Below are 14,314 nucleotides of genomic sequence, written 5' to 3'. Positions count from 1 at the left end.
GGAGTTAATAGTTGCCTTTCAATCTCCATGCCATGAGATGAAGGGATTGATTCATTGGGTGAAGCAGTGAGCCCCCTTCCTGTGTCAGAAGATGTGGAAGGTTTTGTAGCGTTATCGGTGGATGAATGGAGAGTTTCACGAGATATGCGTACCAGGGCTGCCTCGGCCATGCCGGGGATATCAAAATCATGTCTGATAAGTCCTGGATGCATTTCTGAATCATTTGAGAAATGAGTGGAATGGGTGGATAGGTGTACATTAAGCCTGGTGTCCATGGAATGAGAAAAGCTTCTGGAGCCATCCTTTGACTGCTGGGATAAATTGAGCAAAATGCTTGGACTTGTCTGTTTACTTCCGTGGCAAAGAGGTCTATTCTGGGAAACCCCCACTGTTGGAAAATGTTTTGCACCACTTCTGGATTTAAAAGGTCCATTCGTGTGGATGAAAAATCCGACTGAGACTGTCTACTGTCACATTGTCCAGACCTGGAAGATAAGTTGCTTGAATTGATACTTTCGCTTTGACTGACCAATGTAGAATTTGTGTTGTTTCCTGGCAGAGAGTCCAGGAACCGGACCCTCCTTCCTTGTTTATGTAAAACATGGCTACCTGGTTGTCTGTATATACCATGAGGCTTGATCCCCGTATCTGATCTGAGAATGTTTGAAGTGCCATCCAGATGGCTCTTAGCTCCAGGAGATTGATCTGATGTGTAGATTCCTGAGGGGTCCACAGACCTTGAGTTTTCAGGTCGCCCAGATGTGCTCCCCAACCTTTGTTGGAGGCATCTGTGGTCAGAGATATTTGGTGAGGTGGTAAATGGAATGGAGCTCCCGAGGAAAGATTCTTGGAAAGGAGCCACCATCCTCTTTCATTGTGTTTGTAATTTGAATCTTGGTGCTGAGTGGTTGTATGTATTGAGACCACTGAGTTTTTAAGCCCCACTGTAACAGGCGCATGGGGAGACTGGTGTGAGAAACCACATGGATTGCTGCTGCCATATGACCTAGAAGTTGAAGAACCTGGCATGCTGATGCTCGGTTTCTGGTTTGTGCCAATGACTGTATGTTCTGCATTCTGTCGTGAGGAAGGTACGCTCTCTGTTTGACTGTGTTTATGAGAGCGCCTATGAACTGAAGTATCCGAGTCTGTTGTAGGTGAGACTTCTTGAAATTGACAAGAAATCCCAACGTCTGAAGACATTCGATCGTGCGTATCGTATGTTCTCTCAGTGTAGACTGGTCCAATGCTACTATTAACCAGTCGTCCAGATAAGGAAATATTTGGATCGAAAGTTTTCTTAGGTGAGCCACCACCACTGCTAGACATTTGGTGAATACTCTTGGGGCTGAAGATAGGACAAATGGGAGAACCTTGTATTGGTAATTGTTTCCAAGTTCAGAATACACAAGGTAACGCCAAGAAGATGGGTGAATTGGTATATGGGAATATGCATCCTTCAGGTCGATGGAACATAGCCAATCGTTGTGTTGAATCAGCGGTAGGATATTTTTGAGAGAAGTCATTTTGAATTTCTCTCTGTATGTGTTTGAGTAGGCTGAGATCTAGAATGGGTCGTAGGCCGCCCAACTTCTTTGGAATGAGGAAATATTGGGAATAAAAACCTTGGTGTTATTGATGAAGGGGAATAATCTGTATAGATTGTTGAATCTGTAGGTTGTTCAATTCCGCTGTGAGGGATGCGGCGTGGGATTGTATCATCCTCTTCGGAGGAATATGAGGAAGAGATGGAGTGGATTGAAAATTCAGAGAATAGCCGTTTCTGATAACGTTGAGTACCCACTGATCTGAAGTGATGGAATCCCAATTGTGGAGAAAAAATTGAAGGCATCCTCCTATGAAAGCAGGTAGTGGTAGTGGCTTCAATTTCAAAAAGAGGAGGCGGCTTCTGCTGAGGGGTTGGCACTTGTTTTGTTGGTCTTTGCTGCCTGGCACGACCCCTAGAACCCTGTTGAGCTGCATTTCTCGGAGGGACATACTGTTGAGGCCTGTACTGCATATAAGGCCTGTTGTATGGTCTCGAGTAATACCGGCGACGGCAAGGATAGAATCGATGTTGCGACTTCTGAGAATCTGCAGGAGTGGTGAGAGATTGTACCGCTGCTCTTTGTTCTTTCAAATGTGATACTATATCTCCAAATTTATCTCCAAAGAGATTGCTGCTCATACATGGAATGTCAGCCAACTTCTCATGGACATCAGTCCGAATTGCACTGGCTCTGAGCCAAGCCATACGTCTGGCCGCAATAGCTGAAGCAGACGCTCTTGCTGAAGATTCAAAAGATTCATAAATAGAGAGTAATAAATGCCTAAGTCCTTCTTCCATCTCCATGAAAGACTGTTGTGGTGTTGTCCTCCGATATACACAGTGGACGCAGTTTTTGAAGTGTTTCAAAGAGGTACTGCGAGGTGTAAAACTGGTGATGCTGTATCATATTGGTACTCAAAATAGAAAAACTGGAAAGAATGTGACTAAATAATAATATCCCAAAAGAAAAGTCACATATATCACGTGATTCATTAAATAAGGTATACCCTCATATGTGGGCCGGTGTACACTTCCGCTTAACAGCGTCTAACTTTTATGCACAAGTGCCGTTACAGCTGCCCATTCACATCACAATCATAGGGTAACCTTTTTTTTGAAACGTGATTAACACTGCCGCTTATTTTTTAAGGCAAACCTTTATACTGCCGTTATTTCTCTCAAATTTAGCACAATTTCTTTTAAAGACAATTTTTTAGAAAAAATTTATTTCAAAATAACCTCCAACTTGAAGTGATATTCTTAGAGATAAATGAGTGTACTTATCTCTTTTTAATAAGAAAGAAGCTAGAGCCCAAAGAGCTCATCTGCTCGCTCTGCTAACATGCCCGACACCGCTGGTGTTTCGAAGTTTTTCTTCGTCAGGAGCTTGAATACAAAACTCCCTGGTGGTCCAGCAGGGGGTCCTGGAACCATCCCCTGCACTCACACCCTCGGTGCTGGTTTCATCATGGCTTTCATCAAGGCTATCGGCGCCATGATGAAACCAGCACCGAGGGTGTGAGTGCAGGGGATGGTTCCCGGATGTTTTTTCGGTCACTGAGTCCTGGCAAAGGTCTTTCTTCGACCACAACCATTAAGGACAACTAATGGTGACAAGGTAACATCTCTGGGTGGTATTGAAAATACCTCGGTATTGAGTTTAAAACAAAAACTGTAGCTATAACAGCTAATCTGTTTCCTACTGAGGAAGGGGTACCTGTAAATGTAGGTAGATTACAACAACTGACTGAACCACATCTAATGACACACTTATTGATTTGTGGAGTTTAATAACTAAACTAGATATGAATGTTCACTTGTCTTCTCTAGTAAATACAAATAGAGCAGTTATTGATGAACATGGTAGGAAAATTGCTGGTTTAGAAGTAACTGAGTCAATTAACTTCTAAATATCAGTTAATGCAAAATTCACAAGGTATGGATATTAAAGAGAACTTAGTATTCCATGGTGAATTAGAAAATATTGAAAACTTAATTTGATCAAATAATCAGACTGGTTAATTTTCTTCAAACCCATTTGCTGTCTCCACATGAAATGTTTAAAAAATTACTTAAGGATATACTTATGTACAATAATAATATTCCTCTAGTTTCAAAATTTTTTTATTTTCCCCAAACGAGTAGGTGGAGTGGGAAAAGTACGAACTGGAGAGGTTGATAACTCAGCTAGTTTAGGTGTGTCCACTTAATTACGGTAATAACAGGACAACCCTATTTGTTTCTTTTACATCAGAGCAAGACAAGGAGCAAGTGTGCAGGATTTTTTTTTTTTATTTTTTTTTTAAAGAATAGATGCAAAATTTTGCAGCCAGAAAATTCAAATATATCCGATGTCTCCAGGGCCACTCAGGCCCATAGGAACATTTTCTTTCCCTGAAAGGTAAGACTGTGGCAATTGGAGCCACTTTTTTTTAAATTTCCTTGTTTTTATGTTATGTTACCTTTCAGACTAAGAAGTTTATGTTTACATCTGGAGACATTTTTGAGTGATAAATCCATTTTGAATACGAATCTAGTGTAGTAGTATTTGAGAAATAGACCATAATTATAATGAAAAATTGTTCTGCTTCTCATATTACTTTTAATAAGTGTTTATGTGCAGATATACATATAACTATGAGTGTATCTGCTTATTGATACTTTTTTCTTTCTCCCCCCTTGATTATATGAACAAGTAAACAGACTTATTGATTTTTTTTCTGATGTAAAATTTATGGAATTGAGATTTCCTAAGCTGTATTATTTATTTGCTTTATTTAAATGTTTATACATCTAAAAAAATTAATAAAGAGAAAAAAAAGACAGTACCACTGTATTAAATATAGCAGTATTAAATGCAGGGCTTAATTTGTAACAAAAAGGAAGTGGAACTGAAGCGGGAGTGGGAAGTAGGAAGAGGAGAATTGGAGGAAACAGGGCTAGGGCTGGATGTGATACATATGAGAAGAAGGGGCCAAGGTCGAGTGGGCATTACCTTTCTCTCTACCCAACACACATACATACAGGAACACACTTAAGGAGCAGCAGACAGGAATTCATCTCCTGTCTCTTTGATCATGGTCATTCTCCCTCATGGCATCCTCAGCTATGCCAGCAAACTGCACAAAAATCAAGGCCAAGTAGCTGATCCCATCTCAAGGTAGCAGCTCAAACACACTCTGCTTCTTCTGAAGCAAGGGGGGGGGGGGGGGGGGCAGAAATTATCCATGCCACCAGCTGTGCTATTTTCTGTAGGGATGCTAGAATTGATTTCCACCACTGTCTCTACCTCTTTAGGTCCCAGAAAAAAAAGGTAGCAGAAGGCTATTCTGGGTTTTTCTGCCAGAAATTAAGCCCTGGTTAGACAAAAAGAGGTTGAATTAGTATAAGTATGAAATTTGTGTATTCATCAAGTCTATGGTTGAAACCTTTATGACTGGCACTGCTGCACATAAGTTTTAAACTTAAGCTAGCTAATTCAACCACTTTTTTTTTTTTTTTTAACACATGTTCTTTGTTCTGCAGTCTGATTCAATATTTGATTTATATTCTTTTAGCCACTTCAAAGTGGATTACATCCAGGTACAGTAGGTATTTCCCTGACCACAGAGGACCCCCAAACCCCCAACTTCATTGCGACTCTTTTAGAGTTGCAGCTGCCACTCTGCTCAGGTTTTCCCATGCCATCCAAGAAGTACAATGCAACCACATCACTGCTGCCCTGGAATGCAGTCATCGCCTAGCAAAAGATGTACAGGTCCCTCGTTACCATTCTCTTGTCACAATGAATCCTATGTTTATCCCATGCTTTCTTGAAGTCTGAAGTTTCCTTGTCACTATCTCCTGCAGGAGGAGGTTCCAGGTATCAACTACCTTCTCTGTGAAAAAAAAAAATATATCCTGACATATAGAATAGGAGGGAAGGGGCTGGTTTAGGGAGCAGAGTAGCTGTTCTCTGCTCCGACTGCCCCAGGTCAACAACCTCCCCTTCAATTCCCAGCAGGCATACACCTAGTGCTCTTCCTCTTATGTCTGAAAAGAAGTACTAGAACTGGGTTTCAGGCCATTCCGCCACAAATTAAGCCCCGATTAAATATATAAAAATCTGTAATGCTACTCTTTAAATGTCTTCTTACGGGAGTTCTTGTCTAAGACCGAATAGCCTGGTATACTCCAGCTAGGGAACTGCACTCAAGACTTTTCTTTACTCCTTCACATGCCAATATAAAAAACCATGGAAGGAACAGAGCCTTTTCCTGTAAAGGACCTGCACTGTGGAATACAATACCTAATATTTGTGAGCTATAATGTATTTATTTATATTTAGATTTATATTCCACTTTTCGCACTTTCAGTGATCCACTTTTCGCACTTTCAGTGCTTCAAAGTGGATCACGTTCAGGTACTGTAGGCATTTCCCTATCCACTTTTCGCACTTTCAGTGCTTCAAAGTGGATCACGTTCAGGTACTGTAGGCATTTCCCTATCCCCTCAGGGATTACAATCTAAGTTTGTACCTGAGACAATGGAGAGTAAAGTGACTTGCCCAAGGTCAAAAGCAGCGACAGCAGGACTCAAACCCTGGTCTCCTGGTTTGTAGCCCACTGCTCTAACCACTAGGCTGCTACTCCTATTATAATCTAGACATGGCGCTTTGGTAAACATTTTAGCTATTAATTTAGTTTTTATATGAAGATTACTAAATCCTGCTAAAAAGTTATGATTTTAAATTATCCATTTAGCTTTCTATATGTACACAGCACTATTTTAAACTATCAGAATTATGTTCTATATTGCTTTATTTTTAATGTGAATCAAATCATATTTTTGGGTACAATTTTATTTACTTTATATTTAGGATATGTATATTGTGATATGCAAGTTGCTAGGAGCTTTTATTAGACCAGTGTCTTAAAAATACAATAAGTAAATAAACATTAAGGGGTAGATTTTAAAAAATTGCGCGATCGCGTACTTTTGTTCGCGCACCAGGCGTGAACAAAAGTATGCTGGATTTTATAAGATACGCGGGTAGCCGCACGTATCTTATAAAATCCGGGGTCAGCGCGCGCAAGGGGGTGCACATGTGCAACCTGCGCGCGCCGAGCCCAGCGCGTGCTGCCTGTTCCCTCAGAGGCCGCTCCGATTTCGGAGCAGCCTCAGAGGGAACTTTCCTTCGCCCTACCCCCACCTTCCCCTACCTAACCCACCCCCCCGGCCCTATCTAAACCACCCCCTTACCTTTGTTGGCAGATTTACGCCTGCTAAAAGCAGATGTAAATCTGCGCGCGCCAGCGGGCTGCTGGCATGCCATCACCCGACCTGGGGGCTGGTCTGGAGGCCTCGACCATGCCCCTGGGCCGGCACCACGCCCCCAGGCCCGCCCCCGAAATGCCACGGCACGCCCCCGACACGCCGCCTCCCCGCCCCTTTGACAAAGCCCCGGGACTTACGTGCGTCCCGGGGCTCTGCGCGTGCCGGCGGCCTATACAAAATAGGTGCGCCGGCACGCAGGGCTTTTAAAATCCGCCCCTAAGTCTGGTGCCATTACTACCGAGCCAGGAAAATCAGTTATTGGTATAGTTTTTAAACTTAAACACAACCCATTTGGCCAAAGTTTTGAAAATATATAACAATTTCACCAGGTCTACACAGCATTAATATGGTATACTTTGTTTTCTTTTCTTTCTTTAACCTAGTAGTTTCATTCTGCTTCTGTTGGCCTCCAGCTCATTTGAAACCAAGGCTATCATGAGCCTTCATTCGCAATTACTTGGAAACTTTTCCTTTTTTATATCTCACCCCACCTCCTAAAATGCAGTGACCATGCACTAAGGCTGCTTCTGAACTCCGCAATCATGGGCTGTGAATCTGGCCATTAAATGTCACATTTCAGTGGTGATCATGACATCTTTTCCCTCTTTTCCCAGCCCCAGCCAACAGGTCAATACAATAAAGTGCGGCCACGGTTACCCCGCTCCTAACCCGCTTTCTACTCACTTTCCGGCCGCGTTAGCCCTTCCTGCAATACACAATCCCCTTTAACAGATTCTTACCGCCTCTTTAAATCACCGGGTAACCCCTTCCGCCCGCGGCATGTATATTAGATGTAAACGATCGGATTAGCTATTCCCTCCCATACAGTAACGCGCACCCCAACTATCGCTTTTTTACCCTGCCGTTTTGCAGCGCGTTTAACCTGCTAACTTACTGCCTACCCTTACCCCTGCATTAGAGGCAGGGGTAAGGGTAGGCGGCAAACTTACCCCCAAGCCCCCGCTCACCTGCCCTGGCCGCGTCAATGGGTGCTGGTCTCCGGGGCAGCCCCAGTGCTCTCCCCTCTCCTCCCGAAGCAACGAAAGCGGAAAAAATCTTTAAAAAAAAAAAAAAAAAAAATCGAAAAAGCCGAAAAAAAAAAAAAGTAGCAACGAAGTGGACCGTTCTCCTACACTCGGGATTGCCAGTCCTCTCTCCCCCTCCTCCCGAAGCAAGGCGCGTAAAGCAGCCTTGCTACCGGAGGAGGGGAGAGAGGACTGGCAGTGTAAAGCAATGACTTACGTTTTTCGCAGCCCTCCTCCGGAGACGGACATCGGCGGAGATGGATCGCGGCTCCCCTGCCTCCCGGAGGCGAAGATGGATGCCTGCACGGGCGAAAGCAGCCCCTGGGCGTGCAATTGGGCCGCTCAAGGCGTGACGTCACGTGCAGGCATCCATCTTCGCCTCCGGGAGGCAGGGGAGCCGCGATCCGTCTCTGCCGATGTTCGTCTCCGGAGGAGGGCTGCGAAAAAAGTAAGTCGTTGCTTTACACTGCCAGTCCTCTCTCCCCTCCTCCTGAAGCAAAGCTGCTTTACGTGCCTTGCTTCGGGAGGAGGGGAGAGAGGACTGGCAATCTCGAGCGTAGGAGAACCGTCCACTTCCTGGTACCTGTCATTTCAAATGTCATTTGAAATGACAGTTACCAGCGTGTCCGTGAACGTTAGGCCAGCGCACCCAGGATACTGTATAGCGCTCTATACAGTAAAATGGGTTGCGCGGGCCTAACGCTTCACGGACGTGGCTTGCATTTGCAAGCAATTTAAATACAGTATCGAGCGGTAGGTGAGCCGGACCGTGCGTGTGGACCGTGCGTGTGGCAACCGCGGGTGAGCCCGGCACTAACGCAGCTCTTCCTACCGCTCCTTACTGTATCGGCCTGCAAGTCAGGGAACGGAAGACTCAATTTGTAAATTGAACCTGGGACCAATCACATGACAGTGCAAGGCACTGCCCTAAGCCACCTGCCAGCATACTTTGTTAACTAGAATGCACTTACAGAATAACAAACATCCCACATATGACAACCATTGATGGTGTAATTTATATACATACACACCTCTAAATATCTATGTACATACACACATATACATATATCCATGTAGGGTGGAAAGATTTTGTAGAAAATCTAGATACTAGCCAAAATTTGAAAAAGCCAGGAAAAAAATTTTTTTTTTTTTTTTTTACTTTCTTTGCTCTTCTCTCACACACAGGCCGATTCAATAAAGTCCGCGGGAGAGCGGGCAAATGCCCGTTCTCCCGGAGCGCGCACAGACCACTCGCCTGTGCACGCAATTCAGTATTTAAATTAGGTCCGGCGGTAGAAATGGGCAAAAGGAGGCGCTAGGGACACTAGCGCATCTCTAGCACCTCCTTTTGGCCCGGAGCGGCGGCTGTCAGCGGGTTTGACAGCAGATGCTCAATTTTGCTGGCATCAGTTCTTGGCCCGCTGACAGCCATGGGCTCGGAAACCGGACGCCGGCAAAATTGAGCGTCCGGTTTTCGACCCGACAGCCGACTTCAAAAGTTTTTGGGTTTTTTTCCACTTTTTCCACCCTTCGGGACCTCCGACTTAATATCGCCATGATATTAAGTCGGAGGGTGCACAGAAAAGCAGTTTTTACTGCTTTTTTGCGCACTTTCCCGGTGCCCAAAGAAATTAGCGCCTACCTTAGGGTAGGCACTAATTTCTGAAAGTAAAATGTGCGGCTTGGCTGCACATTTTACTTACTGAATTGCGTGCAAATACCTAATAGGGCCATCAACATGCATTTGCATGTTGAGGGCGCTATTAGGTTCGGCGGGTTGGACGCGCGTTTTCCGCCCCTTACTGAATAAGGGGTAAGGGAAAACACGCGTCCAATGGCAGTCCAATGTACTGTATCGGCCCGACAGTTATTCCACCCTCCTCATTCCCTGCAAACCCTACATCCAGCTTCTCTCCCACCTTCCATCTATGTTTCTTCCATAATATAGTCCAGCAGCAGCTCCCTCGCCCCAGTCTCTGCCTCAACAGCAGCTTCTAACCCTGGTGGTATCTCCCCTGCCATAGACCTGCTACACTGGTAACATCCTGTGGTGAATTCCCAGTCCTTGTGAAAACTCCTTGACTTTAGATCCTACCACAATAGCAGCTTCCTAGCCCTGGTGGTAGCTGTCTCTGGTAGCAGCTTCCTGGTCTAGGTGCTGAATTTTAGGCACCTGGGAATTTTATAGCCCAAAAACACCTATTTAGTTTGATTGCACCTCCTTATTAGTGCAGCCCACAGCAAGTTACAAAGTAATTATTACAATATAATTTAAGTATATGTACACATTAAAATGTAACTATACAAAACAAACCTTACAGTTTAATATTGGTTTTATTTGTAGACAAAAAGAAAGTAAAACTGGGGAGCAGGGGTGACTGTGGGAGAGAATGAGCAACGGCAGGGCAGCATGTGAACATGCGAGGGTGGGCCACTCCTCCTCCCCCCCCAATGCATACACACACTCTCCCACACATATGCACAAACACACTTTTCACACACCACTGCTGCAGGGGAGCCGCAACTGATTTACACCATCAGCTCTGCTTCATCATGCAACAGAAAACAAGAGGCAGACTGCCTATGCTGCATCAATTTGTCAGAAAATAAGCCCTGGGTAACAAGACACAAAAAAGGGTTGAAGTAACATTCAAAACTTGTAAGCAGTAATGCCAATCATCAAGACCAGTGCTGAAGCCTTAATTATTGGCACTGCTGCTCACAAGTTTCAGACTTGCAACAAGTCAATTCCCAAGTGGACTGTTCTTTGTTCTACAGTGTCCATGTCAGGATCACATCCTCTGCCCTGCAGAATAGGAGGAAAGGGGCTGAATTGAGAGGAAAGTGGCTGTTCTCTGCTTTGTCTGCTCCAAGCTCATCTTTTCCTTCTTCTTCCATGTAGGCTGCCTGGAGGGGAGAGGCAGGAGTAGAACATCTCTGCTGCTCAAAGATGTGGCAAAATTCCATTCCAGCCATTCCTGCACAAATTAGGCCCTGAATTTAATACTACATATACAGATAGATTTATACAGGTTTGAAAAAACCTAGGTGCCTAAGCTTCAGCACCTGTGTGTATCAATGAAGACCATGCCTCAGATTTAAAAAGACACCCTCAAGTACAATCTTAATCTACATTATAGACCTCAACACTTGAGTACAAGACTATGGAAAGGGTCAGATGAAAGCAGCTCTATCATTTGGTCATCCAAAGCTTGGAAGCCAAGCAACTCAAGTACAAAAGGAAAAGACATAGAAAAGCCAACAGCACAAATTTGACAACTGCAGGTTTCACTCATCATATATTCAAGTTAGGGATTTGTCTCCTTTGTTGTATTTCTGTTTTTGCTAAATTGATTATGTATGTTTTTGTTTATCGCTCAGGCCTTTATTGTGTTGAGCAATTAAGAAATTTTAATAAATGTAAATATCAATGAACACAAACTTAATCAAAGGAAGTTGCCGAAAACATGTCAATGATGGCAGACTATCATCATTTTATAAACATTATTTGTATATTGGTCACTGTCAGTCGTGCTAAAAAAATTGTATTTATGCTGCTTGTTTTGGGACATTAATGATTTATCTGGTTTCTTTAGGTGTACTTTCAGTATTTCACCAAATAATGTGCCTCAATTTTAATTGAAGACAAAACAAATGATTTTCTCATAGCAATATTTTACACTTTTCATGCAGATAAAAACATTTGCATGCATTCAAAAGCATTCTGATCATTGCCCATTCTCTCTGGACGTAAAAGTACACATACTATGGAACATGCACACTTTTACTCAATGGGAGAAGTGCATGTGTTCGCTCAATAAGTTCATCCATTCACTGGGGAAAGTACATATGCTGTGTAAGCAACATTTTCAGCTTCTTAGGAAAGGATCATTGCCCAGGGTAAGGAGACAGTGACAGTCAGAGATATGCCTATATACATATATATCTTTGTCCCATCATTTTTTGAGAATTTACACTAGTGTGTATGCACACACTCTAGCATAAAGATCTGTCTTTATGCCTATTTTAGGACTATAAAAATCCCAGGTGCCTAAAATTTAGCACCTAGGCCAGGAAGCCATATCCAAAGACAGCTGCCACCAGAGCCAGGAAGCTGCTACTGCGGTAGAGTCTAGGGGAAAGGAGTTTCCACCAGGGCTCAGGTTTCACCAATATGGAGTCACCACCGTTGAGGCAAAGTTCGGGGACAGAGAGGCATCACTGCCAGGCCACTTATGGGAAAAAGAATAGAGATAGAAGATGGGAAAGCAGTTGGATATATGATTTGCAGGGAAGGAAGGGAAGAGTAAAAGAGTCAGAGCAAAGATTTTCTATAACTCATAAAAATTGTGAGAAATGCCTAAATTTTCTACAGAAAGATGTGTGCATGGTGTATATATGTATCATAAATAGTCATATCATGTGGGATGTTTCCATAGTTAGAATGCACTGACCGAATAACAAAGCATGCCAAAGCCCGCTGGTGGCTCAGTGGCAGTACTGTGTACCATCATGGGAGTGGTCCCTGGTCAGTTCCCAAGATGGGTCTTCTGCTCTCCTAGGTTAGCTGGGGCTGGAAATCCTATAGAGGTAGCATTCACAACCCCAAGAATGGGAAATAAGTCATGGTCATTACTGAAGTGTGAATACCTAGAAGCCAGATTCAGGGCCTATGACTGCAGAGTTCCAGAAGCTGCCCTGATGCATGCCCTGACTTCCCTGGCTTTCAGTTTCCTGGCCTAATCACTAGGCTACTTTTCCACCTGAGTGTGTAATCAAGCAATCATATCAACTGCATCATTCAGACCAAGTGCTAGGAAACCTCTCTTAAAGAAACCACTTGGGCAATGACCCAAGAACAAAGTTTAACAAACAATTTTTTTTTCTTAGAAACCCCAACCGTGGGCTATTCCGAGAACGAAGAGGCGCAAGTTGAGTGTGAATCATGCTGGCAGGGGACTTGAAAACTATCTTGTCAGCTGCTTGGAATCCCGTAGTCAACTAATACCTTGGACTAACTGCACTTCCTCCTACCATGCCAAGTATACAAACAACACAGGGCAGGGCCGCCGCCTCGCTGTACCGAGGCAGAGTCCCGCTTCCCGGGTGCAGCCCGACCAGGCATTAGTTGTCACTTGGCACCAACCGCAGTTACTGCTGCCGCCATCACCCAGCTCGCGCCAGCAGGCCCCGGCCACGCACGCACCTATCCAGCTCCCCCACTACCGTCTGTGCCGGAGCCAGGGCCCGGCCCTAGCGCCGCTTCTCCTCATCCACGTCACCCGCTCCAACACTGCGGAAATGCAGCGAGCCTCCCCCGCCCGGCAACTCTCACTCACAGAGTTGGGGGGGGACAGAGTAGGGGAGGGATGGCGGACCCTGCCCGGGACACTCGCTCTCTTACCCGTGTCTCCAATGATGATGTACTTGAAGAGGTAAGCATACGCCATGGTCGCGCGCTCTCTCTCTCTCTCCCTCGGTCTTGCTGTGTATATAGATGTGGGCGCGCGTGCGAGGGTCTCGCAGTGGGTCCGCGTGCACGCACGCACGTTCGTTCAGTCCCCGCCTACTCCTCTTCCTGGTTTTGCTGGGCCTGTCGCGTCTGGTATAGCTAGGGAACTGCCGCACGCGCGCTCACCCGCTTCGGGACGTGGCGGAACAATGACAGTCTGCCCCCTCCCTTCCTCACTTCTGTTGGCCGCTCTTTCGGTGACGTCGCGGCAGCCTCTTTCTGGACTGGGTCCGGAAGTGGCGCTGGACAGCGTGTAGTTAGACGTATTGTGGCCCTGCAGGACTATTCCTTGTCACAGGGTGCTGGAGTTCACTTTTGCTTGGTAGGACGCTTTTGTCGTATAAGAGTGTTTCATATGATAGGGTTTTGGGTTTTTTTTTAACTTTTTTATTTACAGCGTATGGACTTTTTTTTTTTAAATTACAATCTGAGTATTTCCAAGTGAGTCGGATTGGCCTTGGTGAGAGAGAAAATGCTGGGTTCTGTATGCATATTAAAAAAGGAACTGTTCCAACATTCTTCTTATATTCCTATCAACCAGTGAGAAATTTCTACCTGAATTATTATATTTTCGCTGAAATGGGAGAACCTTTTATTGTAAAAAAAGTTACCCTTCTCAAGTCTAGGGTTCATAGATCTGCTCCTTGCCCACATACTTGCTCCGGGTTAGGGGTTTTTTTTTTTTTTAAATACAATATTACAGGATAGCGCTGCTCCTCCCATTTATAGTATAGTGGTAAATAGATTAATCTGCCTCTTATGTAGTGATAATGGTGAGCACGCTGCCACCTGTCTTTCTTCTGTAGTGCTGTAATTTCTATTTATTTAGATTTAGCTCACACCTTATCATTGGTAGCTACTTCTACTACTGCTTAACATTTCTATAGTGCTACTTAATGTACAGTGCTTGAG

At 44.4% G+C, this 14,314-nt stretch overlaps 1 protein-coding gene across 1 annotated transcript in view; it reads right to left on the bottom strand.

Annotated features, from left to right (window-relative positions):
• The window catches only part of RAB2A (RAB2A, member RAS oncogene family), a 232,645-nt gene extending 219,070 nt beyond the window's left edge, over positions 1 to 13,575 (bottom strand). Inside the window, exon 1 of the mRNA XM_029591354.1 lies at positions 13,295 to 13,575. Within this exon, the coding sequence (XP_029447214.1) occupies positions 13,295 to 13,340 (46 nt within the window). The 5' untranslated portion in view covers positions 13,341 to 13,575. The remainder of the gene's footprint in view (positions 1 to 13,294) is intronic.
• Between the last annotated feature and the right edge of the window lie 739 nt (positions 13,576 to 14,314).

The sequence above is a fragment of the Rhinatrema bivittatum genome, chromosome 2 (assembly GCF_901001135.1).
Source record: "Rhinatrema bivittatum chromosome 2, aRhiBiv1.1, whole genome shotgun sequence".
NCBI lineage: Eukaryota > Metazoa > Chordata > Amphibia > Gymnophiona > Rhinatrematidae > Rhinatrema > Rhinatrema bivittatum.
The sequence above is the reverse complement of the archived record's forward strand: the minus strand, read 5'-3'. Positions and strand labels throughout refer to the sequence as shown.